Source organism: Rhinatrema bivittatum, chromosome 5 (genome assembly GCF_901001135.1).
Source record: "Rhinatrema bivittatum chromosome 5, aRhiBiv1.1, whole genome shotgun sequence".
In the NCBI taxonomy this organism is placed as follows: domain Eukaryota; kingdom Metazoa; phylum Chordata; class Amphibia; order Gymnophiona; family Rhinatrematidae; genus Rhinatrema; species Rhinatrema bivittatum.
Genome location: NC_042619.1, coordinates 264,074,859 through 264,102,295, shown reverse-complemented (window position 1 = coordinate 264,102,295; position 27,437 = coordinate 264,074,859). Strand labels below are relative to the sequence as shown.

The window sequence follows — 27,437 nt, the reverse complement described above, 5'->3', positions numbered from 1 at the left end:
CGGGTACGGAGGGCGCGGCCATGCCCCTGGACCGCCCCGGGCCGTAACCACGCCCCCGGGCCCGCCCCCAAAACGCTGCCGACACGCCCCGGGACTTACGGGAGTCCCGGGGCTCTGCGCGCGCCGGTAGGCCTATGTAAAATAGGCTCACCGGCGCGCAGGGCCCTGCTCGCCTAAATCCGCCCGGATTTGGGCGGATTTAGGCGAGCAGGGCTCTTAAAATCCGCCCCATAGAGCATAACATATAGCTCGAAGCTCTAGGAAGTTGATCTGAAATGTTGCTTTGAGCAGTGTCCAAGTACCTTCAGTTTGAAGATTGTTGACATGAGCTCCCCAACCCAAGTTGGATGTGTCTGTGGTTAAAGTTACTTGCGCAACTGGTTGCTGGAAGGGTAGACTTGTTAGCAAGTTGGCTTTGTTTGTCCACCAGAGAAGCGATAAACGTAGCTGGTGGGTTACTTGAATCTGGGATGAAAGCGGTTGAGTGGCTTGGAGCCACTGAGATTTCAAAGACCATTGAGTGATTCTCATGGACAGCCTGGCCATAGGAGTGATGTGGACTGTGGAAGCCACATGCCCAGCAAAGTTAGGAATTGATGGGCTGAGGCTGTTACTTTTGTGCGCAAAGACAAAGCTAGCTTGGAGAGTGTGACTGCGTGGTCATTGGGCAGGAAGGTCTTTGCGACTGTGGTGTCCAAATCTGCTCCGATGAAAGTAAGGAGGTGAGATGGAGTCAGGTGGGATTTTTGGTAGTTGATGAGAAATCCCAAAGAGTGTAGCAGATTGATAGTGAGTTTGAGAGCATTGAGAGCCCCTTGCTTCGAATGGCTTTTGATCAGCCAGTCGTCCAGGTAAGAAAACACATGTATGCTCTTCTTCCGTAGATAGGCCGCAGCCACTGCTAGGCACTTTTTAAATACACGGGGTGCCAAGGCAAGTCCGAAAGGCAGAACCTGGTACTGATAATATTGATGCCCCACTATGAAAAGCCGGTATTTGCGGTGATGTGGGAATATTGGAATGTGAGTGTAAGCGTCCTGAAGATCCAAAGAACAGAGCCAATATCCTGTTTGCAGAAGGGGAAGCATGGTGCCCAGGGACACCATCCTGAATTTTTCTTTCTGTAGAAATTTGTTGAGTTTGCGGAGATCTAGGATGAGGCAGAGACTGCCTGATTTCTTTGGAATAAGAAAATAGCGGGAGTAGAGCCCTCTGCCCTGCTGTGCTAGGGGAACAGCTTCCACAGCCCTGGCGCTCAGAAGGGTTGACAGTTCTGACTCTAGAAGGGGTGTGTGATCTTTTTGCATCCACAGTGAATTGGGTGGTGAATCCGGGGGTACCATGAGGAAGTTTAGATGGTATCCCTGGGTTATGATGGATATAACCCATTGATCTATGGTAATGCTGAGCCAGTTGGTTCTCTGGATAGATTTCAAAATCCAGAGGCTTGGCCTGTTTGCAGTGCTGGCTGAGGTCTGGATGGTTCTCTGGATAGATTTCAAAATCCAGAGGCTTGGCCTGTTTGCGGTGCTGGCTGAGGTCTGGATGGTTTGGGCTGTCTTGGATGTCTTCTCTGAGGTGGTTTGGTTGGTCTCACGCGAGATGTAGGTGGACAATACCTGCGTGAGTGATAAACGGTCTTCTGGGGTCCCTTCTCGTGGTCCTTCTTGCAGAGGAGGGAGCCTCCTCAGTAACCGTGGACATCTGATGCAGGGTCTCGTAATAGTCTTTCAGTTGAGACACTGCGTCCTGTATCTTGTCACCAAATAGATTTTCTCCAGTACAAGGAAGATCAACGAGCTTGTCTTGGACTTCAGTTCTCAAATCAGATGCCTTAAGCCAAGCCCACCTTCTGCGCTGATTCCTGTTGCTGATAAGCGAGAAGCAGTTTCAAAGGAATCATAAGCAGCCTGTACTTCATGCTTTCCAGCCTCAAGCCCTTTCTGTAGTATGGCGTTGAGGTTATCTTGTTGTTGGGAAGAGTATCAGCTATTCCCTGTACTTGCTCCCAGAGATTCCTCTGATATTGTGTCATATATAGTTGATATGCAGCTATGCGTGACACTAGCATAGATCCCTGAAAGATTTTTCGACCTAAAATAGCCAGGAATGTTTGGTCTTTTCCAGGGGGAGATGAAGAGTGAGGGCGCAGTCTCCTGGCCTTTTTCTGTGCGGATTCAACTACCACTGTCTGGTGGGGTAGTTGTGGCTTTTGGAATCCTGGAGTATGCTGGACAAGATATATTGCATCTGTCTTCCTATTTACTAGTGAGACAGTGCAAGGGTGCTCCCATAGACAATGTTGGAGATCCAAGAGTACCTCATGGACGGAAATAGCCATAAATTCCTTTGGGAGCATCAACAAATTGGAGGACTTCCAATGTTTTATGACGTGTGTCTTCTTCTGTGATCAGGTCAAAAGGGATTGTCTCTGACATTTCCTTTATAAAATTAGCAAAGGAGAGGTCTTCTGGGGGAGACCATTTCCTTTCTTCCAGAGGAGATGGTTCTGATAGTATGTTCTCTGTAGAAGTGTCGGTGTCAACATCCTCCCATGGGTCATACAGGGTCTCTGGTTGAGATCCCGAGGGAGAGAAAAATCCTGGCACTCCTGGACGTGTTGGCATTGAGGGATCCCTCGATGGCCTTGATGGAGGATGCAGCGGCACCGATGAAGACTTCGGTGGCATTGATGGCAACAAGGGGAATCGTGGGTGTCTCGATCCTGAGAGCCCCGACGGCCCAGGAACCAGTTCAGGCATTGGTGGAAGCGGCGCTGGAAGAGGACTGGAATCCATGCATCTTCCGAGGACCCCAGAATGGGTATCGGGGGTTTCAGAGACTCAGTAGGTCATTTCGGTACCGGTGGCCCAGGCTGGGTCGGAAGGGCACCAATGAGTATGTCCAGGCGGTCGAGTAGCGGTGTGAAGATCGATGGCTCCGGTGTCGGTGCCGGTATGGGGGCTGGCATCGATGGAGGTTGAATGCTCCGGAGGGCATCGAGGACCGCCTGTCGGACAAGATGTCCAGCTCCTCCCTGGAAGCTGGTATAGGTAACACAGCTACAGGGGGAGGCAGGCTAGGCACTACTGGCACCTCCACAGGAGTCTGTGGGGGCTCAGTACCTGGCACCGATGTTAGTGGGGATCGCCTCGGTATCTCAGGTAAAGAGAAGGTTGGAGGCTCCTCTACCTGTGTCCTCTTCACCATTGGCTCGATAGCCATCGAAGCTGATGCGGTGTTCGTGCCGGCACCGGGAGTAGACTCGCGTCGGTGCCGGTGTTTCCCTCAGTGCTCGGCCCAGTCTTTCTCCAGCACCGAGGAAGAAGATGCCGATGCCCTAGATGTCGTCAGTGATGGACGGTCACCGCTGCCTTGATGCTCCCGGAAAAGTTTGTCGATGGACTTTGTCGATGCTCCTACCGGTGATGACTGAGTGGATGTCAATGGCATTAACTTTATTTTGAAAAGGGACTCCATCTTGCCCAGTCCGGTATGCCTGCCCTTTGGGGTCATTTGAGCACAGCTTGGGCATCGCCGAACAGCTTGGGCAGAGGCACAACACACAGACATCATGTGGGTCTGTAATTGACATCGTATGCGGACAGTCTGGGCATTTTCTAAAGCCCGTAGCCATGTTTGAAAAAAGGGCCGCGAAAACGGTCGGTGGCCTACGGGAACTGATGGTAAGGTTGCTGGAACCGACCAAAAACGGTGGACATTACTCACCGCGAGTCGAGGAAAACTATGTCGCGATGGGAGACCCCTAGGAGGGAACTTTTTGTGAAGAAAACTTCAAGTTTTTCTGTGACGAAAAGTTGTGAGAAAATACTGTAAGAAAGCTACTAACCACAAGGCAAACTGCAGCGCGGAAAAAAAGAGACTGAAGGGAGACCCCTGTGGCTTCAGGGATTATGGCATGCTCGGTATGCTCAATGTGCCAGTCAAAAGTTCTAGAAACATTGACAGAAAAGTTTTCCGTGATAGGGCTCTGTCCAGTGACATCACCCACATGTGAGGACTACCATCCTGCTTGCCCTGGGAGAATAACATTTTTTTGTCACTTGTAAGGTTTCGTTAAAAAACGGAGGGGACATTGCATCAACATTATTACATTTGGAACAGCGTTTTATTTTTTCCTGGCACACTGTAAATCCTAATGGACTTAATAACCAGACTGAATGGTCTGCCTTTTTTTGTAAATTATTTCTACGCTCTGCAGTATGCGGATAAATGATGGAGGCAATTCATGTATATGGGTCTTGCTTTTGGGATAATGAGCCTTCGTTATTAGTTTTGTTATATTGGTTAAAATATCGGAGAGGCAAAGATGGCGATTCAGTTAAGTGGTTAACTGTTTTTAATTATTTCTTCTAGTTTGTATATATATATATATTTATATATATATATATATATATATATATATATATATATCCACCAGATATAGTTGAAGTTGGGATTCCCCTGCCTCTTCCACCAATGCTGCTAGGGAATCGAAAATGGCTGCTGTTTCTGCGCTGATGGGGTAAGCCTCAGAGCTAAACCCCATCACCCGAAAGGCTCGTTCTACTGGTGCGGCCATGTCGATGCAGACCCCCAAACACTATGCGCCACTTTTGCCACACAAGCATGCTGTTCCTCCGTGCACCTGCGGTACTACCCACACCTCAACTGTAAGCAGGGGAATGGTCTCTCAGTACCAGGGAGCCAACACCTGGTCTCCTCCGCAGGCAGAGAAGCTGCTGAAAAAAACATCGCTGAGCTCCCTGAGTTGCTAACATAGCAGCTTCCTGGAACTCCTAAGCTGCAAATATTCCTCTAATTAGTTCTTTGTGCTCTCTTTTTTATTTATTTATTTTTTTAATTCTCTGAGAACAAATAAAGATACATAGAAACCAATACTTTCCTTTGGTGCAGATGTTCCGTTTCCAGGAGCCTAGGCCACATGGCAGATCATAAAAAAGCCAGACTACTGGCTATCTGAGTTTCCTTTTGCCAAACTTTAGCAACCCAGCCCAGGACAAACTTGATAAAAGGGATACTTCTCCACTCCACTGGGCTTGCAATGCAAAATTTCCAGCAGGTTCCTCTGTTGTCTTGTGGGGGATGAAGGATCTGGACCACCAGATATCCACCCCATGGATCTCCAAACCGAACTATCAAAAGGATCACGAACCCCCTGCTCGTCCGTCTCAAACTAGGGGGTGATGGCCTCACCAGGACCTAGCAACCTCCTGGGAGGATCCAGAAATTGTCTTGTCTTTTAATTTTTTTTTCTCTCTAGACTGCATGTGTTAACATCATCTATCACCTGCTGGAGAAAGAGAAATACTGAGAGACTGCAGATGGCACACTGGGTTACGTACAGTGTCACTGAAACTTTCTCTGTCTCCATTTGCTGGCAGGGAAGCAAACCCCAGGAGCCTGGACTGAGCTGGGTACATACTGGGAACTGTTTTAAGCCTAGTAGCTTCCTCCTGTTACTTTTGACCTACAGCTCAATCTGAAATCTGAAAACAACCTCTTCTGGGTTACAGCACCAGGAGCCTTCGTTTTCAATTACCCCAGGATAACCACATTCCAGTACCATTAGCCTTCATTTGCAGTTACCCCAGAAGGGGGATCCCCCCCCCCAACTCACCCATCCAGCCCAGTCATCAAGACACATATAGATCACAAGTCCCTTCACTCTCTTTTGGCTAGAAGGCGTCACTGTTGTACAATGGCTGGGATGCTTTCCTTCCCAGGGATTGTGACTGTTGCTTTGTAGCCCAGTTCAGTCTGAGTAACAGGAGCAAGGTTTGGGAACTAAACCAGGACTTCTGCATCAATGCTACTGCGCCATTTAGTTACCCCCGGTTCCATTTTAAAAAATCTTCCCATCCACAAGAAAGCTTCTACAAGCATCACCCTTACTTGAGCCAAAGATAGCCTGGCACTGCGCATCATAGTACTGGCATATGCCATTGTAACAGTAGGCTTTATTGTTCTGGCATGGGTGCCCGTTCTGGATGAAGACATCAGGTTGGCAAAAGGGGGATGACCCATTGCAGTACTCCAGGAGATCACACTCATTGATGACAGCCCTGCACACAGAGCCTCCTGGAAGGAACTGTGGCAAGACAGAGAAAGCGAAAGAGAGGGCTTAAAACAGCAATGATTTGACAAGCAATGTAACACCAGAGGCTGAACCATGGCCATTTTCAATTGATAGGGGAAAGTTCCTGTAGTTATGGAACTGTTAATCATAGCTGCTATTAAAGGTGCCAAATCTAACACAGGATCTGACAATAATCTAGATGGCAAGAGATCCATTTTAGAAGTAGTTAAACAAAATGATTTTTAATAGACAGTTCACACCAATTGTTGAGATGGTATTAAATGCTTCTAATTGAGCAAAAGACCTAGGAGACTGGTTTAGGCCAGGTACTAGCTCGGTAGGGCAGCAGAAAATTTATTGTAAATTAAGTTGATTTAATTTAGGAAGCCCTGAATCTTGAAATTTGCAAAGTCCTCTTTGCACATAAAAATGACAACTTGTGCCCTTATGTTGACTTTAGGTGAGATTTTTCCCTTTTTATTCACAAAGGGGACTTTGTGAAATTTTTTTGGCTTCACATGAAGTAAAACACAAAAGTTTACTTTTGTAATATTTCACGTTACCGTAATGCTAAATCATGCAAAGCAGGTCATTAACTATGTTCACAACACTAATACTCAAAACAAAGCCTTCACAGGCTGATTTTCATAAAAAAGATAATTATATGTTATTGAGGTGTTGTAGTTCTTTTGTTTTGTTTTTTTTTTTTTTTTGCAAAGCTGTCTGTTGGAAACTTCTGTACGTATGTTTCTACTGAGCTAATTTGCACACATATCCAGGTAGAACAATTTTACACATGTAAAATCATGATTTCTGTACAAATTTCAGCCCCTAGGAGTCTCCTGGAGATCAGTTCTTGCTGCCTCATAACCGCAGGGTCAGAGATTCCATATCCTCTAAAGAAGTATATCCCAATTGTACAGTAGATTCTAGCTGGATTCCACTACGAACATCATATTATGCCAAAAAATGCTGACAGAGCAAAAGGGGGGAATTAATGAACCAGTTCCAACTGAGAAGGTGTTGCCTTGCATTTACTCTAATGGACTTGGAACCAGCAGAACCCGGCTCAAGTCTGTTTCTGTTACCAACACACACTGTGATCTTGAATAAAGTCACTTTTCATCCCACTGTAGTCCCTTTGGACTACAAGCTCTTAACAGGATATTAAAAACCTGTTTATAAATTTGTTGTATGGCACTGCAATAAATGCTGAAACAAATACATGACACACAAAAGGGCAGTGTAGAAATGGGCCTTACCCTACAGTTCTTGCAGCAGGATCCATATGCACATTCTGCATGCGAGCGAAGTTTACATGTCCCTGGCTCACAGCATGGGTCATTTTCACATTCCTGCAAATGTGAAACATTTTAAGATTAATCAACACTGCCACTTTAAGGATGAAAAAAATCTCACTGCAGATAAGGAGCTCTAAGTGAGTCTGAGTTGGGAATCTGAAAGGATGTTAAGAGGGAGTCTACTGTCCTCTTTTATACCGATCTTTAATCTGCTAGGTACCAACCTTTACTGACCCGCAGTCACACTCCTCCCCAGCATCCACCAACTTGTTGCCACAATAGGGGGCACTATAGGCTTCATCGGGCCTGGGGATGTTCAATAAGCAACTTCCACCCTTGTTCACGATCAGTTTCTCAAAGTCATCAGCACTGCAGCTGCTGAAATTCTTGGAGCCTCTACAGTAAATAAGTAAATAGATAAATGAAAAAAAGAAAGTGCAATTTCTTTTTTAAAGAAATTAATTCTTCTTGAGGCATTTCAAGACTAACAAAGGACTACTAGCATAATTACTCATTCTGAGTAACAAGCTATACTCTCAATCCTAAACCCTAAGCCACAACTTTGGTCCTTGGACAGTACAATTAGGAAAGCATTTGCCAATCAGTTTATTGAGTCTAATGCTATCATACTTACTACAATGTAATCTTTTTATTTTAGTTTCAGCAATTTTAATTAACATGGAACTGAGTTTAAAGAACAAAACACTTTTGAAAAATGACCCAGAAGTAAGATTCCTTGCTAAGTAGCATGCACAGCCGCCAGAGTGGAGGTAAAGTGGCAGATGTTCTTCAACCTCTGAAGGATCCACCCACTCTTCAACCTCCAGTGGGAGGCCTGCTCCAACAAATGCACCTAGGTCCCATAACCCAATGGGATCCTCCTTGTGGCCAGCAAATGGATGGGACACCTGCCCTGTCTCCTCTTCCCCTCCCCCCCCCCAAACACTCATAAAGAGCACTGGGAGCTACAGAGAATGGCTGTGGGACTAAAGTAGGGGAAGTGCAATGCTCTGTAAACTAACAGCCCAGCAATGAGGTGTGAGAACTATGTTGTAAGAGGTAACATGCTTTACAGCAGATATTAAACGGAGATCCCATAGTACTTTAAGGGGTGAATTTTAAAAGGCTTATGCAGGGATTGTGCATTTAGAATCAGCATATACGCATGTATGTAGCCTCTATGCCTGTTAAGCAAATTTTCAGACATGCAGGAATGCATGCGTGCTGTCACGCAGAAAAACTATGCGAATACAAACAGAGCATTTTGGGGCAGGGTATCAAAGTACATGCACATTTATGTATTTTTTAAACTGAGTATGCATATAGTTCATCAAATATGAGTGCATGCTTTTACCCTTGCTTTTTAAGTCCTAGAAATAAAATCTGACTTTTTTTGTCTGCAGTTTTTGGGTAGGGAGTCTGAAGAAAGTGGTAGAGGATATGGGTCAACTGGTGGTCTAAGAAAACCTGTACTTGCAAGTATGCACACAAATATTTTCATAAGCAAAATACACACACATCGAGCAACTTTAAAAAAAAAAATAAAAAAATATACCTGCCTCCACACATAAACTGAGGGTTATTACATGGACATGTTACAATTATTGAACACACAAAATGTATGCACATACTTCTATAAAATGTGTGTATAAACTATACAGATATCTGCATTAAAAAAATGTGTACTGAAACATATGCACATGCTTTCATATGCTGCACAGTTTATAAAATACAAGCATAACTTTAGGCGCACCTACTTATGTGTACATGTGCTGAGTTATACACACTACTAAAGATTACCCTCTACAAATAAAAACTTGGAATAGGATTTTCAGGGGGCTAAGTCACCTAAGACAGGCTAGTCCACTCCTGCACATTGAAATACTGTTTCTTCAGTATCTCAAGCCAATGAAAACAATGGTTTCTTTTTTTCCTCTGCTGCATTCATGGAAATTCGATTTTGCTTTTCTTAAGAAAAAAAACCACTAAGACAACACTAGAACACCTAAGACTACGTTCAACTCCACATATAAGGATAGACACAAACTATTCTTAAACTAAGATACAAACCATAGACACCTTGAAGTAATCTCTGTTCAACTATTAGGACGCAAAGATGTTTCGCTAATATGAATCATTCATTGTTTAACTAATATGATGTGAACCGTTCTGATGGCGAAACCGAAGGACGGTATACAAAACATGTTAAATAAATAAGATGAAATTTATGCTTACCATTAATTTCCTTTCCTTTAGTCCTACCAGACCAGTCCAGACCATTGGGTTATTCCTCCCTGCCAGCTGATGGTGATAGAGAAATCTTTTTAAGTTACTTCTATCCTCTTTTAAAGGATGGGGCAGCCAGTATTTTATGACCAAGCCTTCAACAAAACTACCTCAATGGGGCTTTCAAATCACAACAGAGATAAGAACAAACTCTTCTTTCATTCTTCTTTCCTTTCGTTAAGAAAACCTGCTGTAAAACAACAAAACTTTCCCCTCTAGCATGGGACATTGTCCTTACCCCAGAGCCACAATCTTTCTGGGCAGATCCTGGACTAGTCTGATAGGACAAAAGAAAAGGAAATTAACGATAAGTAAAAATTTCACTTTACTCAGATCAGTCCAGACCATACCCAAGCTCTCTTATACTGGGTGGGAGCAAGTCAATGTGGCTCACAGAACCACCATGTCAAAGGCAACTCCCTCTTAGCCTACAAACCAATCTATAATGTCTGGAAAAGGAATTTAAGGAAGACCACACCGCTTCTTTACAAATGTTCCCTAGCAACACTGCTCTACATTCTACTCAATAAGAGGCTAGTGCGTGCTGAGTGAGCATGAAGTCTGTTGAGAATACTCAGCCCCTTACTGATATAGCAAATGTTGCTTACCTGATGTAACAGGTGTTCTCACAGGACAGCAGGATGTTAGTCCTCACAAATGGGTGACATCGAGGATGGAGCCCACCACGGAAAACTTCTGTCAAAGTTTAATAGAACTTTGACTGGCCCCTACTGGGCATGCCCAGCAAGGCACTGACCCTGCAGCCAGCAGGGGTCTCCCTTCAGTCTGATTTTCAAAGCTACAGGCAGTGCCTAAAAAAGTAAAAACTAAAACGAACCCAACACCGCGGGGTGGCGGGCGGGTTTCGTGAGGACTAACATCCTGCTGTCCTGTGAGAACACCTGTTACATCAGGTAAGCAACATTTGCTTTCTCACAGGACAAGCAGGATGGTTGTCCTCACAAATGGGTGAGTACCGAGCTGAGGATGTCCTGGCTTGCACCAAATGCACCCAACGATGTGCAACAGGCACAACAACTGGGGTGGAATTTGGGAAAGGGCATCCGCACCCTACTGGGAAGGTGGAAGGGTGTTGGTACATCATGTTGGAAAAAGGTTACGCAAGACAGATTGGCCGAAGATGGAGTCCTGTCTTCCAGCTTTGTCCAAACAATAGTGGGCTGCAAAGGTATGGAGAGAACTCCAGGTTGCAGCCCTGCAGATGTCAGGAAGCGGCACCGATCGAAGGTGTGCTACTGAAGTCGCCATGGCCCTCACAGAGTGTGCTTTTACACGGTCTTGAAAAGGAATGCCAGCTTGCTGATAGCAAAAAGAAATGCAGTCCGCCAACCAGGAGGAAAGAGCCTGCTTACCCACAGGTTGTCCCAACTTGTTAGAATGGAAGGAGACAAACAATTGAGTGCTCTTCCTGTGAGCAACTGTATGGTCTAGATAAAACGCTAGAGCTCGTTTACAGTCTAGGGTATGCAGAGTCTGTTCCCCAGAGTTGGAATGGGGCCTGGGAAAAAAGATAGGTAGTATGATGGATTGATTGATATGAAACTCCGAAACTACCTTAGGTAAAAATTTAGGGTGAGTGCGGAGCACCGCCCTGTCTTGCAGGAGTTTAGTGTAAGGCGGATAGGTGACTAAGGCCTGTAACTCACTAACCCTGCGAGCTGAAGTGATAGCCAATAGGAATAATACTTTCCATGTGAGATACTTCAATTCACAGGAGTGCAGAGGTTCGAAAGGTGGTTTCATTAGACGACCAAGAACCAGATTAAGGTCCCAAGATGGGGCCGGAGGACGTAAGGGTGGCTTCAGATGGAGCAAGCCTTTAAGAAAGCGTGTCACCAGGGGTTGTACTGAAATAGGGACACCTGCTATACCTTTATGGAAGGCGGCTACCGCACTGACATGCATCCTAATGGAAGAGGTCTTTAGACCGGATTCTGATAGGTGCCATAAATAGTCCAAGAACATAGATTGGACAGGAAAGGGGATCAAGGGACTGAGAAGTGCACCATGATGTGTACCTTTTCCATTTATATGAATAGGATCTTCTGGTGGAGGGCTTTCGTGAAGCTATCAGGACACGAGAAACCGAATCCGAAAGGTTAAAAGGCTGAAGGACTAACCTTTCAACATCCATGCCGTCAGGGACAAGGCTTGGAGGTTGGGATGGAGGAGGCATCCGTCGTTTTGAGTGAGCAGATGCGGATCCGTTCCCAGAGGGATGTGCCTGCGGATGGAGAGATCCTGGAGTATGGGAAACCATACTTGGCGTGGCCAGTGGGGAGCTATCAGGATCATGGTTCCCCTGTCCTGGCGTAGCTTCACGAGAGTCCTTGACAGAAGAGGAAGTGGAGGGAATGCATAAAGCAGACCTGTCGTCCACTTGAGGGAGAAGGCATCCCTCGGCTGAGAGTGTTGGCTCCGAATGAGAGAGCAATAATTGTCCACTTTGTGGTTCTGAGGGGACGCAAAGAGGTCTATGCGGGGAAAACCCCACTTGTGAAACAGAGAGGTCACTACCAGAGGATCGAGTGACCACTCGTGTGGCTTGAAGACACGGCTCAGCTGGTCTGCCAATACATTGTCTACTCCCGGCAAGTAAGTGGCCTTGAGGTACATGGAATGGGAGAGGGCTTCTGCCCAAATCTGCGCAGCTTCCTGACACAGAAGGAAGGAGCCTGTGCCTCCCTGCTTGTTTATGTACCACATGGCCACTTGGTTGTCTGTCTGGATTAAGATTATCTGATCTGATAGATGATCTTTGAAAGTTCTGAGCGCGTAGCGAATTGCTCGAAGTTCCAAGAAATTTATCTGGTGTTCGGCTTCCTCTGGCGACCACAACCCTTGGGTTTGTAATTCGTCCACATGGGCCCCCCAACCGATGTGGGAAGCATCGGTGGTTAGGATTACCTGTGGATCTGGGAGGAGAAAGGGTAAGCCCTGAAGGAGATTGACTTGAGTCGTCCACCAGGTTAAAGACAGGCGTAGCGCTTGTGTAACTGTGACGATGTAGGACAGAGGCTGGAAAGCTTGAAGCCATTGGTGTCGCAGAGTCCATTGCGTTACTCTCATGGCTAGTCGGGTCAAGGGAGTAACTTGAACCAAGGATGCCATGTGTCCTAGGAGGATGAGGAATTGGCGAGCTGTGGCAGTGTGTTGAGACTGGAGCTGGCGAGCTAGAGACATGAGAGTTTGGACTCGTTGAAGTGGAAGGTAGGCTTTTGCCTGTAAGGTGTCCAAGTCTGCTCCAATGAAGGATAAGGTCTGAGATGGGACCAAGCAAGATTTCTCGTAATTGACAAGAAACCCTAAGGAGAGGAGTGTGTGAATTGTCAACTTTAGGGAGGATTGCGCAATTTGAGGGGTGGAGGCCCTGATTAGCCAATCGTCCAGATAGGGGTAGACGTGGACACCTTCCTTTCTGAGAAATGCTGCTACTACTACGAGACATTTGGTAAAGACTCGTGGAGCAGATGCCAGCCCGAAAGGTAGTACCCGGTACTGATAATGGTCGTGGCCTATCAGAAAACGCAGATACTTGCGATGAGATTGTGTTATCGCAATGTGGGTATAAGCGTCCTTGAGGTCGAGAGAGCACAGCCAATCCCCCTTTTGCAACAAAGGGAGCAAGGCGCCCAGGGTTACCATCTTGAACTTCTCTTTTTGCAGATACTTGTTGAGGGCCCGAAGGTCCAGAATTGGACGTAACCCCCCTGATTTCTTTGGTATTAGGAAGTATCTGGAATAGAATCCTTTCCCTTGTTGACAAGGAGGGACGGGTTCTATAGCATTTGATTGTAGAAGAAGGGATACTTCTTGATGTAAATGAATCAAATGGCTGGTTAGACTCCATGCCTGAAGGGGCGGGGAGTCTGGCGGAAGTGTTATGAAGTTGAGGTGGTAACCCTGTGCGATAATTGCTAGCACCCACTGATCTGAGGTAATCTGTTTCCAACGGGGTAAGAAGTGGTACAGCCGACCTCCCACAGGGATGTGTGGAAGAGGGAGTTGGCATGTGCTCAATACAGGGAAGTCAAAGGCCCGCCGCAGGCCCAGGAGGTGGGGCTACAGTAGGTCTTTGCTTTCTCGGCTGACGAGGCTGAGGCCTGTTAGAGGACCGTGCAGGACGAGCCCTAGTTGACGGAGGGTAGTAGCGGCGTGGTCGAAAGAACGACTTCTTAGAGTCCTTCTTTTGCGGTTGCTTGGAGGTCACCTCAGGTGGGACAGATGAGAGTTGTTTCAACGTCTCATGGTGGTCTTTTAACTCCGCCACAATCTGTTGAATTTGCTCTCCAAACAAATTGTCGCCTAAGCAGGGCAAATCAGCAAGACGATCTTGGACCTCTGGGCGAAGGTTGGATGACTTTAACCAAGCCCAACGTCTGGCTGAGATGGCTGTGGCTGAAACCTTCGTGGAAGCATCGAAAATGTCGTAGGCAGTCCTAATCTCGTGCTTCCCTGCCTCAAATCCCTTGTGAAGAAGGGCTTGAAGCTGCGGTTGGTATTGGTCCGGCAACGTGTCAGCATAGTCTTGCATCTGCTTAAGGATGGCTCTGTTGTATTGAGTCATGTAAAGTTGATATGAAGCTATGCATGAAATCAACATAGCTCCATGATACACTTTCCGTCCCACACTATCCAGGAACTTGTTGTCCCTGGTAGGTGGGGTAGAAGAGTGCGGCTTAAGACGCTTGGCCTTCTTCTGCGTGGACTCAACCACAACAGAGCGATGATCCAGTTGAGGTTTTTGGAAACCTGGTGCTGGACAAGGTATGTGGAGTCAGCTTTCTTGTTAACTGGTGACACCGATGAAGGAGATTCCCAGTTTTTCTTGAGCAGATCCAAAAACACCTGGTGTATAGGGATGGAAGCGATGATTTTTGGAGCATCCAGAAATTGAAGTAGTTCCATCATCTGGTGTCTGTCATCAGCTTCAGATTGTAGTTGAAAAGGTACAACTTCTGACATCTCTTTCAAAAAATTAATGAAAGATAGATCCTCAGGAGGAGATCTTTTTCTACTCTCTGTAGGAGATGGTGGCGAAGGCAAATCTGTGTCAGAAGAGGTATCATCATCATCACCCCAGGTATCCTAGGGATCATGTGGGGCTTGTAGCCCTGATGGACCTGGCTGAGGCTCTGAAGGCATCGATGGAAACCGAGGTGGAATCGGTGCAGTAGGTGGAACCAGAAATGGCATCGATGGCTTCGGTGCTGCCGATGGAATCGGTGCCTGGCGCGGAATCGATGGAGCCGAAGGATAAATCGGTGGAGATATACCAGAAGGTACCGATGGAACTACCCCGGGAGGGGGAATTCGAAACGGTGTTTCTCCTGCCGATGAGAAACCAGTCGGAGACGGTGGTGTTGTCGATGGCACTGGAATCACTGATGGAAAGGCCGTCATGAGTGCCTCCATGCGGCTCAGTAGCGGTGCTAGCGCTTGTATCAACGGCTCGGTGGTCGGTTCTCTCCTCGGTGGCGAAGCCGGTGCCGGCGTCGGTGCCGGGGGCGGCACTGGAACCGGTGCCGGAGACGGTACCGATAGAGGTTGTAATTTCTTCATCGCTTTCTCGATGGCCTCCTGGACCAGCCGGTCCAGTTCTGCCCGGAGACCAGGGGTAACCATACCCGGCTCGACGGGAGAGGGAGGCTGAGGCAGGGCCGGAGGGACCACCGTAACCGGTGGGATCACGACCCCCACACCCCGAGAGGGTGAGGGTTTCCTCGATGCCGGCGAACGAGACGTGGAGGGCGTCCGGTCTGTTCGCGGCTTCTTTGTCGGTGGCTCGGCTTGAGCAGAGGTCGATGGCTGTGGATCCTCGACAGGCCGAGACTTGTGCCGTCGATGGCGGTGCTTTTCCTTCCGATCCCCTCGCCCATCCGGGGAAGGGACGGGAGTCGACGGCCGAGAAGCGATCGATGGCGGACGGTCACCGGAGGGTTGACGATGATGGTACAACTTCGACGGTGCCGGTTCCGATGACGTCGATGCTATCGATGGCGTTGGGGTGGGTGCATGGAAGAGGAGCCCCATCTTCTCCATCCTGGCTTTGCGACCCTTGGGTGTCATTAAGGCACATTTGGTGCAAGTCAGGACATCATGCTCACTACCCAAACACATTACACAAACCCTGTGGGGGTCTGTGATGGACATAGTCCGGGTACAATCCGGACAACGACGGAACCCCGTTGCCATGGCTGGAAGCCAAAATTTAGGCTGGGGATCGGTAAGTGCCAACAGGCCTCGAGGGCCAAATTCGACGGCAGTCGATGGAAGAAGGCAAAAAACTTACCGGGTTTCGTAAGATGACTAAAAAATTTGTCGAAGGGAGACCCCTGAGGGGCAAATTTTCTTAGGAAATTAATTTCCAAATTCCTGTCAGGAACGTGGTTAGAGAGCTCCTTTCACCGCGTGGCAACTGCTGCGCGGAAAAAAGAAGACTGAAGGGAGACCCCTGCTGGCTGCAGGGTCAGTGCCTTGCTGGGCATGCCCAGTAGGGGCCAGTCAAAGTTCTATTAAACTTTGACAGAAGTTTTCCGTGGTGGGCTCCATCCTCGATGTCACCCATTTGTGAGGACAACCATCCTGCTTGTCCTGTGAGAAACAGTATGTTGAGATAATATCCTCCTTGATATATCTCACAATTGAACATCAAGAGAAAGCAAAATTGCTTACTTAGTAATAGGTGTTATCCCAGGACAGCAGGATGTAGTCCTCACATATGGGTGACGTCACTGACGGAGCCCTATTGCGGGAAAAACTTGTGTCAAAGTTTCTAGAAACATTTGACTGGCACTGTGAGGCCACTGAGCATGCCCAGCATGCCATGATATTCTCTGCCACAGGGGTTTCACTCTAGTCTCGTATGTAGCAATAAGCTTTAGCAAAATTAAAATAATAAACCAAGAATTGGAAGAAGACCCAACTCCGAGGGGTGGCAGGTGGGTTTCGAGAGGACTACATCCTGCTGTCCTGGGATAACACCTATTACAAGGTAAGCAATTTTGCTTTATCCCAGGACAAGCAGGATGCTAGTCCTCACATATGGGTGATTAGCAAGCTAGAGGCTGATCCATTTCAGATTGAGGCAATAGTGAATTGTTGTAGTTGAAATGAGTCAGCCGAAGATCAGCAGGTTGGATGTAGAAGGAGTTGGGTTTAGACTGAAACAAGTTCTTTAAGACTGATTGTCCGTAGGCTGAATCTTGTCGTCCCTGTTTATCCAAACAGTAATGAGCTGTAAAGGTGTGGAGAGAACTCCATGTTGCTGCTTTACATATGTCAAGGATTGGCACTGAACGATAGTGTGCTACTGAGGTTGACATTGCTCTTACTGAATGTGCCTTTACTCTCCCCTGGAGAGGAAGGCCTGCTTTTTCATAGCAAAACTGTATGCAATCTGCCAACCAGTTAGAGAAAGTATGTTTACCCACAGCTTTACCCGGTTTGTTTGGATCATAAGAAACAAAAAGTTGATTGGATTTTCTGTGGACTGCAGTGCGGTTTAAATAAAAGGATAGCGCACGCTTACAGTCCAAATTATGTAAAACCTGCTCTCCTTGGTGAGAATGAGGCCTTGGGAAGAATGTGGGTAAAACTATGGACTGGTTCAAGTGGAATTCCGTAACTACCTTGGGGAGGAATTTTGGATGTGTACGGAGAACCACTCTGTCATGTAGGAATTTTGTATAGGGTGAGTACGTGACAAGTGCTTGTAACTCACTAACCCTTCTAGCTGATGTAATGGCTATGAGGAAGATAGTCTTCCATGTGAGAAATTTAAGATCCCAGGAATCTATGGGTTCGAAAGGAGAACGCATTAGTCTGGTTAAAACCAGATTCAGGTCCCATTCTGTGACTGGAGGCCGAATTGGTGGTCTAATTTGAGTTAAACCTCTCATAAACCTGCTGACAAGAGGTTGTGTGGATATAGGTGCATCTCCCATCTTGTTATGGTAAGCTGAGATTGCACTTAAATGGACTCTTACAGATGAAGTCTGGAGACCAGAATTTGAAAGATGGTATAAGTAGTCTAGAAGAGAAGTAGTGGGGCAAGTGAAAGGATCAATATTGTTTTGCCTGCACCACAAGTTGAATCGTTTCCATTTGGAAGAATAGTTCTTTCGTGTGGAAGGTTTACGTGAAGCTATAAGCACTTGAGATACATTGGTTGAAAGACTGAGTGGTTGTAAAATCAAGCTTTCAACATCCATGCTGTCAGGGATAGGGATTGAAGGTTGGGATGGCGCAACCGACCCTGATCCTGAGTTATGAGAGTGGGAGCTACTCCCAGGCGAATTGGATCCCTGACTGAGAGGTCTAGAAGTGTGGGGAACCATACTTGTCGAGGCCAATACGGGGCTATGAGTATCATGGACCCCTTGTCCTGCTGTAGCTTCACTAGAGCTTTGGTTATGAGTGGTATCGGAGGATACGCGTATAGCAGGCCTGAGTTCCAAGGGCGAGCAAAGGCGTCCTTGGCTGGCTGGTTCTTCTGTTTGTGTAAAGAACAGAATTTTTCCAGTTTGTGATTCAGATGTGATGCAAAGAGGTCTATTGTTGGTTGTCCCCAATGTTGAAATATCCTGGTCACTACTGAGGGATCCAGGGTCCATTCGTGTGGTTGGAATTGACGACTGAGTCGATCTGCCACTACGTTGTGAATGCCTGCCAGATAAGTTGCCCGGAGAAACATTGAGTGGTTGAGGGTCCAGCCACAAAACTGTGCAGCTTCTTGACAAAGGAGATATGATCCCGTACCTCCCTGTTTGTTGATGTACCACATGGCTACTGTGTTGTCCGTTTGGATCAGAACAGTCTTGTGTGAAAGGCAGTCCTTGAACGCATGCAGTGCATAACGTATAGCTCGAAGTTCCAGGAAATTAATTTGAAATGTTGCTTCGAGTTTCGTCCAAGTCCCCTGAGTTTGGAGAGTGTCTATGTGAGCTCCCCAACCCAAGGTGGATGCATCTGTAGTTAACATTATCTGTGGGACTGGTTGTTGGAAGGGTAGGCCCTTGTGCAAATTGTCCTTGTTCGCCCACCAAAGTAGAGATGAACGTAGCTGGTGGGTACTTGAATTGAAGAATGCAGTGGTTGAATGGCTTGGATCCATTGTGATCTTAAAGTCCATTGAGTTTCTCGCATGGCTAGTCTTGCTGTAGGAGTGACATGAACTGTGGATGCCATGTGGCCTAGTAAAGTTAGGAACTGGTGAGCTGTTGCTTGTTTGTTTGAATGAATTGAGTTTGCCAATAGGGATAGTGTTTCTGCTCGATCTTCGGGTAGAAAGGCCTTTGCAAGGAATGTGTTCAATTCTGCTCCTATGAATTGAAGGAGATGAGATGGAGTAAGATGGGATTTTTGATAATTGATGAGAAATCCCATCGAATGGAGAACAGTAATTGTTTGATTGAGAGAAGTTAGAGCTCCTTGTAGAGATGGACTTCTGATGAGCCAGTCGTCTAGAAATGGAAACACATGGACACTTTGTTTGTGCAAGTGTGCTGCTATTACTGCCAGACATTTTGTGAATACTCTGGGAGCAGAGGCAAGTCCGAATGGCAGAACTCTGTATTGGAAATGCTGCTGACCCACCATGAATCGCAGGTACTTGCGATGAGGAGGGAATATTGGAATGTGAGCGCAAGCGTCTTGAAGATCCAGAGAATACAGCCAATCTCCTGTTTGAAGAAGTGGAAGCATGGTGCCTAGAGAAACCATCCTGAACTTCTCTTTCTTGAGACATTTGTTGAGATTTCTGAGATCAAGGATGGGACGTAGGCCCCCGGTTTTCTTTGGAATGAGGAAATACCAGGAATAGAATCCTCTGCCTGCTGAGACCGGGGCACCGGTTCTACAGCCCTGGATTTCAGAAGGGTGGTCAATTCTACTTGTAGTTGAAGCATGTGATGTTTGTTGAGATGAACCTGAGTCGGTGGAAATTCTGTGGGAATTGAGAGAAAGTTGAGTTGGTATCCTCGAGATATTATGGACAGAACCCATTGATCCGTTGTTATTGCAACCCAATTGTGGTAAAATTTGGATAATCTGCCTCCTACTGGGAGTTCTGGTCGAGGATTTATGGAGAGGCTGAGTTCCCTGGATGGATTTTCAAAAGCCCGCCGCAGGTCCTGTCTGAGGAGCAGGTTGAGGCCTAGCTGTTCTTTGCTGACGTGATTGTGTTCTTTGCTGGGTTCTGGCTTGCCTGGGCCTAGACGCAGGAGGATAATATCTTTTTTGACGGTAAAAAGGTCGTCTCATGTCTCTCCTTGGAGGTCTACGGGTGGCATGTGCAGTGGGGTACTGGGGAAGGGAGGAAAGTTGTTTCAAGGTTTCATTATATTCTTTCAACTGAGACACCACCTCTTGTACCTTTGAACCGAATAAATTGTCCCCTGTACAGGGGAGGTCCCCCAATTTATCTTGGACTTCTGGCCTAAGGTCTGAGGCCTTGAGCCAGGCCCACCTTCTGGCACTAATGCCTGAGGCCGCCACCCTTGAAGCTGTCTCAAAACCATCGTATGCAGCTCTTACCTCATGATTACCAGCTTCGAAAGCTTTGTTGATGATGTTTTGTGCAGGCTCCCTATATTCTTGTGGAAGAGATGGAATAAATTCTTCCATTTGCTTCCAGAGGTTTCTCTGGTATTGGGTGATATACAATTGATAGGATGAAATCCTAGAATTAAGCATTGCACCTTGAAATACCTTGCGGCCAAGAGAATCTAAAAACCTGCTGTCTTTTCCAGGAGGATTGGATGAGTGAACTCTTGTCCTTTTAGCCTTTTTCTGTGCAGATTCCACAACTACTGAATTGTGGGGTAGCTGTGATTTCTGATAGCCAGGCGTGGCTTGAACCAAGTATGTGGTGTCCATCCTTTTATTTACTGAGGGAACAGAACAGGAATGTTCCCACAGTCGATGTTGTAGTTGTAGGAGGACATCATGTATGGGTATTGCCATTACTTGTTTAGGAGGATCAACAAATTGTAAGACCTCTAGGGTCTGTTGGCGGAGATCCTGTTCTGATTCCAATTTGAAGGGGATAGAATCAGCCATGTCTTGCACAAAGGTGGAAAAGGTAAGATCCTCTGGAGGAGATTGTTTCCTAGGGCGTGATGGTGAAGGATCAGACATAAAGATTTCAGAAGAAGTGTCTGATGCAGTATCACTCCATGTGTCATAATCTGGAGTGTGCTGTGGTTTCAGCACAGGTTTTGGTGGAGGAATTAAACCAGAGGGCTCTGGTAGAGGGTCCTGAGGAGAAGAATCCTCTTCTTGTGGATTTGAAGGCAAAGAGTCCAATAAATCCTGGTATTTCTTCTGTATAATGGAATACAATGCTGCTTCTGATGATACTGGGGCCCCAGTAGGAAGCGGCATCTTCGATGAAGTATGTGGCATCGATGATATCGAGGATTTCGATATGTGTTTCGATGACATCGTTGATGTTCCAGTTTTCTTATGTGACGGTGCAGAGGTGACAATAGGCACCAATATTTGAACAGAAGATGTGGTTCGCATCGATGTGATCTCCGAAAAGAGAGGAGGCATCGATGGAGTAAGTGTTCTTGATATCCGAGGCATCGGGGATTCCCCCGGCATCAGGAAGGTATCCGGCATCGGCGCCGGAACTAAATCTGTCATCGGTATCGGCTGTACCGGCATCGGTGACGTCACTGGCATCGGCGATATCGCTGGCATCGGTGTAGTCACCAGTATATGCTCCTTTATAGCCTGCAGTGGATCAGTTGTTACGCAGGTTTATCTGGCACGGAAGGAAGGCAAGAATACCATTGCACTTGTTACAAAACCCGTGGGGCATAGGGGTGGTATGGGGGTACCTAGTTTATATCGTTATGGGTTGGCAGCTAACTCTTGCTTGATTTCGGAATGGCTTTTGGGGAAGTCTCCTTTCATAAATATAACAGCTGAAGCTACGTTTACTAGGCCTGTCGCTTTGAGTTATATCCTTATGAGCCCCAGTACCAAGATTCCACCTACGATAGTTAATCATCCACTAATAGGTCCACTGAGGAAAACGTGGAGGCATCTTACTCAAGTTATGGGACTCCCCAGACATTGTACATGTTTCACCCCCATTAGGGACAATCTAGATTTCTCCCCAGGGTCTACGACGCTATATTTTAAGACTTGGGAACAAAGGGGTGTAATACATTTGGGACATGTCTTTGATAAGGAGGGACATCTCCTATCATTTATCCGTATGCAAGAATTGTATGGGCTGCCAGGGGCACATCTGTTTAGGTATTTACAGCTTGGCCATTATCTTAGGAGTCTGGGTCCTCCGGCTCAACATTTGGCAGTGTTTAAAGCTTTGGATGGGTTTTTTCACTTTGACCAAACAAAGGAACCTTCTCTTTCGCTTTATTATAAGAGGCTGACCCGGGGCTCCGATACAGAGTCCTGTCAAATCTCTGTGGATCGCTGGAACCGTGATGGAGCATTTTTGATGACGCCCCGCATCTTTTCCTATAGTCTACGGAGTGTACTTCCGCTCAATGGCAATATGTACTTTCGGGAGATGCATCTCAAATTTTTACGTCGGGCATATCTTGCTCCTCAGCTGGCCTATAAAGCTGGTATTGTCAACACCGACCAATGCATACGCTGCCAGATGGGGTTGGGGACCTTGGCTCATGTTTTTTGGGAGTGTCCAAAACTAGCAAATTATTGGCGACAAATTGCTGTGTACTTAGAGTCGCTAGTGGGTGTTTGCTTACCGATGTCCCCATATCTCTGGTTATTTTATTGCATTACTCGATACCTGGTGGTGAGTCCTAGTTCACGGATGTTGCTCCAAAAGGCTGGACTGGTGGGGAAGAAGATCATTCTCCTTCATTGGCGTGATAAGGAACCACCCTCCTTTTGGATGTGGAGGATCCATTTCCACAAACTAATGCAGATGGAGGCATTCCATGCTCAGACCACCCAAAAGACGGAAGTCTTTCTTGCTTACCTGGGAAATGTACCTACAGTCCTTGTCCCACAGAGCTCGCAGTTTGGCTCTCAATGATTGATTATGAACACTTGGGAAATGTCTGGACAGTGCTTGCTTTTGGATCTAGGTCTCTGGAGGGGGAGGGGGGAAAGGGAGGTCTCAGGGGAGATGGGGAAGGGGAATAGTTGGGAATACGCCTGGTTCACTATGAAAGGAGTGTAGAGTTACTAGTCAATATATAATGTGCCATTATAGTGCCTTCACTTTTGTTATTCTTGTTGACGCTTTGCTTCTGTATCACTTGTGTCAAATCACTCAATAAAAATATATTGAACATAAATAGCCCTTCCCCTTCAAGCGTTGACTCTCAAAAGCCATGCCACTAGCAAAAGCAATCTGCCTCGTCGAAACAGATGGGCCCCTGATGAAGAAGGTTCAGAAGGTCCGGAAAACACAGAGGCCCCGCCACTGTCAAATTGATGAGATCCGCAAACCAAGGACGTCTCGGACATTCTGGAGCCACAAGTATGACCTCCGACGGGTGGAGCTCTATCCTCCTGAATACTTTGCCATCTACCCCTTCCGCTCCTGTGTCTCTGCGGCGAGCGAAGAAGCGTGGAGCCTTGGCATTCTGAAAGGTTGCCATCAGATCCATGCTGAGTATGCCCCAAGAGTCGCTAATGCTCCGAAAGGCTTCCTTGGCTAATTCCCACTCCCCGGGATCTAGATGGTGCCGACTGAGAAAATCCGCGTGAACGTTGTTGACTCCGGCTATGTGAGACACCGCAATGCTGACCAGATTCTGTTCCGCCCAGCTGATCAACTGATGAGCTTCCAACGTCACAGGTCTGCTCTTGGTACCTCCTTGGCAATTGATATAAGCCACCTTGGTCACGTTGTCTGATAACACCCTGACTAATTTCCCCTGCAGCATCGGGCGAAAGGCCTGCTGAGCTAAATGTACCGCCCTGGTCTCCAGGCGATTGATGGACCACAGACTCCTCTCGGGTCCACTGACCCTGCACGGACATTCGCATACAGACTGCTCCCCAACCAGAGAGACTGGCAGCCGTGGTAACTATCGTCCACTCTGGCACAACCAAGGGTACTCCGCAACTCAAGTTGTCCGAGAGCAGCCACCAACTGAGACTGGACCTCGCGGACTCCGTAAGAGGCAGGGGGAGATGAAATTGCTCAGAAACTGGACTCCACCGAGAAAGCCACGCCGACTGTAAAGGACGCATGTGAGCAAAAGACCATGGGACCAACTCTAGAGTAGATGTCATCGAACCTAGTACTCTCAAGTAATCCTAAACTCGGGGAGGATTTTTGGACAACACCACCAGAATCTGACCCTGCAGCTTTAGAATGCGCTCCGCAGTAAGGAACACTCTGCCCTGCTGAGTATTGAACCATGCTCCCAGGAACTCCAACGATTGAGAGGGCACCAAATGACTCTTGGAAAGGTTGACAACCCACCCGAGCATCTGTAAAGGCTGAAGCACCCGGCTGACAGCTGAATGGCAAAGCGACTCCGATTTCGCCCAAATCAGCCAGTCGTCGAGGTAGGGATGCACCAACAGCCCTTCCCTCCGCAGCTGCTACAACCACCATTATCTAGGTAAAGGTCCTGGGAGCGTTAGCAAGGCCGAATGGCAGGGCCTGAAATTGGTAATGTTGTCCGAGAATGGCGAAACTTAGGAACTTCCGATAGTCTTCCCGAATGCCGAAGTGCAGGTACGCTTCTGTTAGATCTAGCGACACTAGGAATTCCCCTCTTCGATCTGAAGCGATGACAGACCTTAAAGTCTCCATACGGAAGCGGGGAATACGAAAACACCTGTTGACCCGCTTTAAGTCGAGTATGGGCCAGAAGGTACCTTCCTTCTTTGGCACCACAAAGTAAATGGAGTAACGGCCCTTCCTTTGCTCTGCTAGGGATACGGGCGTAATAGCGCCGATATTGTGGAGGCGCTGCAAAGTGTCTCTTACCGCCCGACGTTTCATGTCGTAAGTGCACGGGGAGACCAGAAACCGATCCTGGAGGCGCCGTGCAAAATCTAAAGCGTAACCGTGTCTTATCACAGAAAGGACCCACTGGTCCAATGTCACCTTGGTCCATTCCTCGTAAAACAGAGACAGTCTGCCCCCTACCTTTGGAACTGAAGAATGGACCGGCTGCCCATCATTGTGAAGGTTTAGTACCTTGGGCAGACTGGGCGCCTCCAGGCCTGGAGAAACATTGTGCGCGAAAGGACTGAGACCAGGACTGTTGTCTGCCCGGAGTTTGCCAAAAAGAGGTAGAGGACGAACATGGTGCTCGCGATCTAAGACCCCCTCGAAAGCGCGATTGAGAGGAGAACGTGATGCTCGCGGCCGTGGCTGATCCTCCGGCAGCCGGTGCACCTTATTCTCACCCAGAGACTGAATCAAGACCTCCAGCTCTTTTCCAAACAGCAACTTGCCCTTAAACGGCAGGGAACTCAGCTGGGATTTAGAAGAAACATCCGCGGCCCAGTTTCTTAACCACAACAACCTCCTAGCCAACACTGCCGACACCATAGACCTGACCGAAGTCCACAACAGGTCATAAAGCGCATTGGCGCTGTAAACAATCAACGCCTCCAGGCGGCCCGCCTGAAGAGTTTCCACCTCGGACAATGAGTCGTTGGCCTGCAGCTGTTGGATCCAGCGAAGACCTGCTCTCAAGGAAAAAATGCTACACATTGCAGCTCATACTCCCAGGGCGGAAACTTAAAAAATGTTCTTGAGTTGATGCTCTTGTTTTCTGTCCTGCAAGTCTTTGAGAGCCATCAAACCCGTAACCGGGATGGTGGTCTTCTTGGTGACCGCTGAAACCACCGCATTCACCTTTGGAACTCGGAAGTCCAAAGCCTCTTCTGGGAGGGGATAAAGTTTATCCATGGCTTTGGTGACTTTCAACCCCAAATCAGGGGTGTCGCACTCGCGGAACAGCAAATCCGTGGAAGAAAAATGAAATGGCAAGGAAATAGGGGGACCCCGCAGGCCCAATAACACCGGATCCATGGCCCCCAACTTGGATTCCTCCGGGTATACTTCAATGCCCAATTCCCCCAAAATCTTGGGGATAAGGGGACCCAGCTCCTCCCTCCTGAAGAGCCGAACCACTTTCGGGTCATCTCCCTCCACAGCATGAGACCCTCCGCACAGTTCCCTGTGGCTGGTCTATATCCCCTTCAACCCCCCTCAGGACCTGGGGTGGTAGGTCTGGATCATCCTGGTCAGACTCCATGGAAGACGACTCCGTGGCTGTCTGGGGCACCAATGACCGCAAGGGATGTCCCCCCTTACCGGGCCCCTCGATATCGTGGGACCTGAATCTCTTGCTGCGCTTAGCAAAGGGTTTACAGGATTTAGCTGACCTCTTTTTTCCTGTCTTCCGGGCTTTAAATGCTTTGTGCATTAAGAACACAAATTCTGAAGAAAATGAGGAGGCCGAGGAATCATCCGACACCCCCTCGAGGCTGTCCTCGCAGCCTTGCAGATCTCCTCCATGGGGACTGCTCGCAAGTGGGTCACCCATGCTGCCATGGCTCAGACAGAATGTGCCTTCACATGGCCCCCAAGATACAGTCCCACCTGGCATAACAGAAGGAGATGCAATCTGCTAGCCAATTTAATAGTGTCTTTTTGGCAACTGCAATACCCAACCTATTTCTATCAACATAAGAACATAAGAAGAACATAAGAAAATGCCATACTGGGTCAGACCAAGGGTCCATCAAGCCCAGCATCCTGTTTCCAACGGTGGCCAATCCAGGCCATAAGAACCTGGCAAGTACCCAAAAACTAAGTCTAGGCCATGTTACCACTGCTAATGGCAGTGGCTATTCTCTAAGTGAACTTAATAGCAGGTAATGGACTTCTCCTCCAAGAACTTATCCAATCCTTTTTTAAACACCGCTATACTAACTGCACTAACCACATACCCTGGCAACAAATTCCAGAGTTTAATTGTGCGTTGAGTAAAAAGAACTTTCTCCAATTAGTTTTAAATGTGACCCATGCTAACTTCATGGAGTGCCCCCTAGTCTTTCTACTATCCGAAAGAGTAAATAACCGATTCACATCTACCCATTCTAGACCTCTCATAATTTTAAACATCTCTATCATATCCCCCCCTCAGCCGTCTCTTCTCCAAGCTGAAAAGTCCTAAACTCTTTAGTCTTTCCTCATAGGGGAGCTGTTCCATTCCCCCTATCATTTTGGTAGCCCTTCTCTGTACCTTCTCCATTGCAATTATATCTTTTTTGAGATGCGGCGACCAGAATTGTGCACAGTATTCAAGGTGTGGTCTCACCATGGAGCGATACAGAGGCATTATAACATTTTCCGTTTTATTCACCATTCCCTTTCTAATAATTCCCAACATTCTGTTTGCTTTTTTGACTGCCGCAGCACACTGAACCGACGATTTCAATGTATTATCCACTATGACACCTAGATTTCTTTCTTGGGTTGTAGCACCTAATATGGAACCCAATATTGTGTAATTATAGCATGGGTTATTTTTCCCTATATGCATCACCTTGCACTTATCCACATTAAATTTCATCTGCCTTTTGGATGCCCAATTTTCCAGTCTCACAAGGTCGTCCTGCAATTTATCACAATCTGCTTGTGATTTAACTACCCTGAACAATTTTGTGTCATCTGCAAATTTGATTATCTCACTCGTCGTATTTCTTTCCAGAGCATTTATAAATATATTGAAAAGTAAGGG

At 47.2% G+C, this 27,437-nt stretch overlaps 1 protein-coding gene across 3 annotated transcripts in view; it reads right to left on the bottom strand.

Moving 5' to 3' along the window:
- ADAM9 (ADAM metallopeptidase domain 9) overlaps positions 1-27,437 on the bottom strand; it is a 389,106-nt gene that overhangs the window by 120,046 nt on the left and 241,623 nt on the right. For all 3 annotated transcript variants that reach the window (XM_029603956.1, XM_029603958.1, XM_029603957.1), the window contains 3 exons: positions 7,626-7,797; positions 7,363-7,455; positions 5,917-6,112 (listed from right to left, as the gene is read on the bottom strand). In XM_029603956.1, coding sequence (XP_029459816.1) covers positions 5,917-6,112; positions 7,363-7,455; positions 7,626-7,797 — 461 coding nt within the window. The remainder of the gene's footprint in view (positions 1-5,916; positions 6,113-7,362; positions 7,456-7,625; positions 7,798-27,437) is intronic.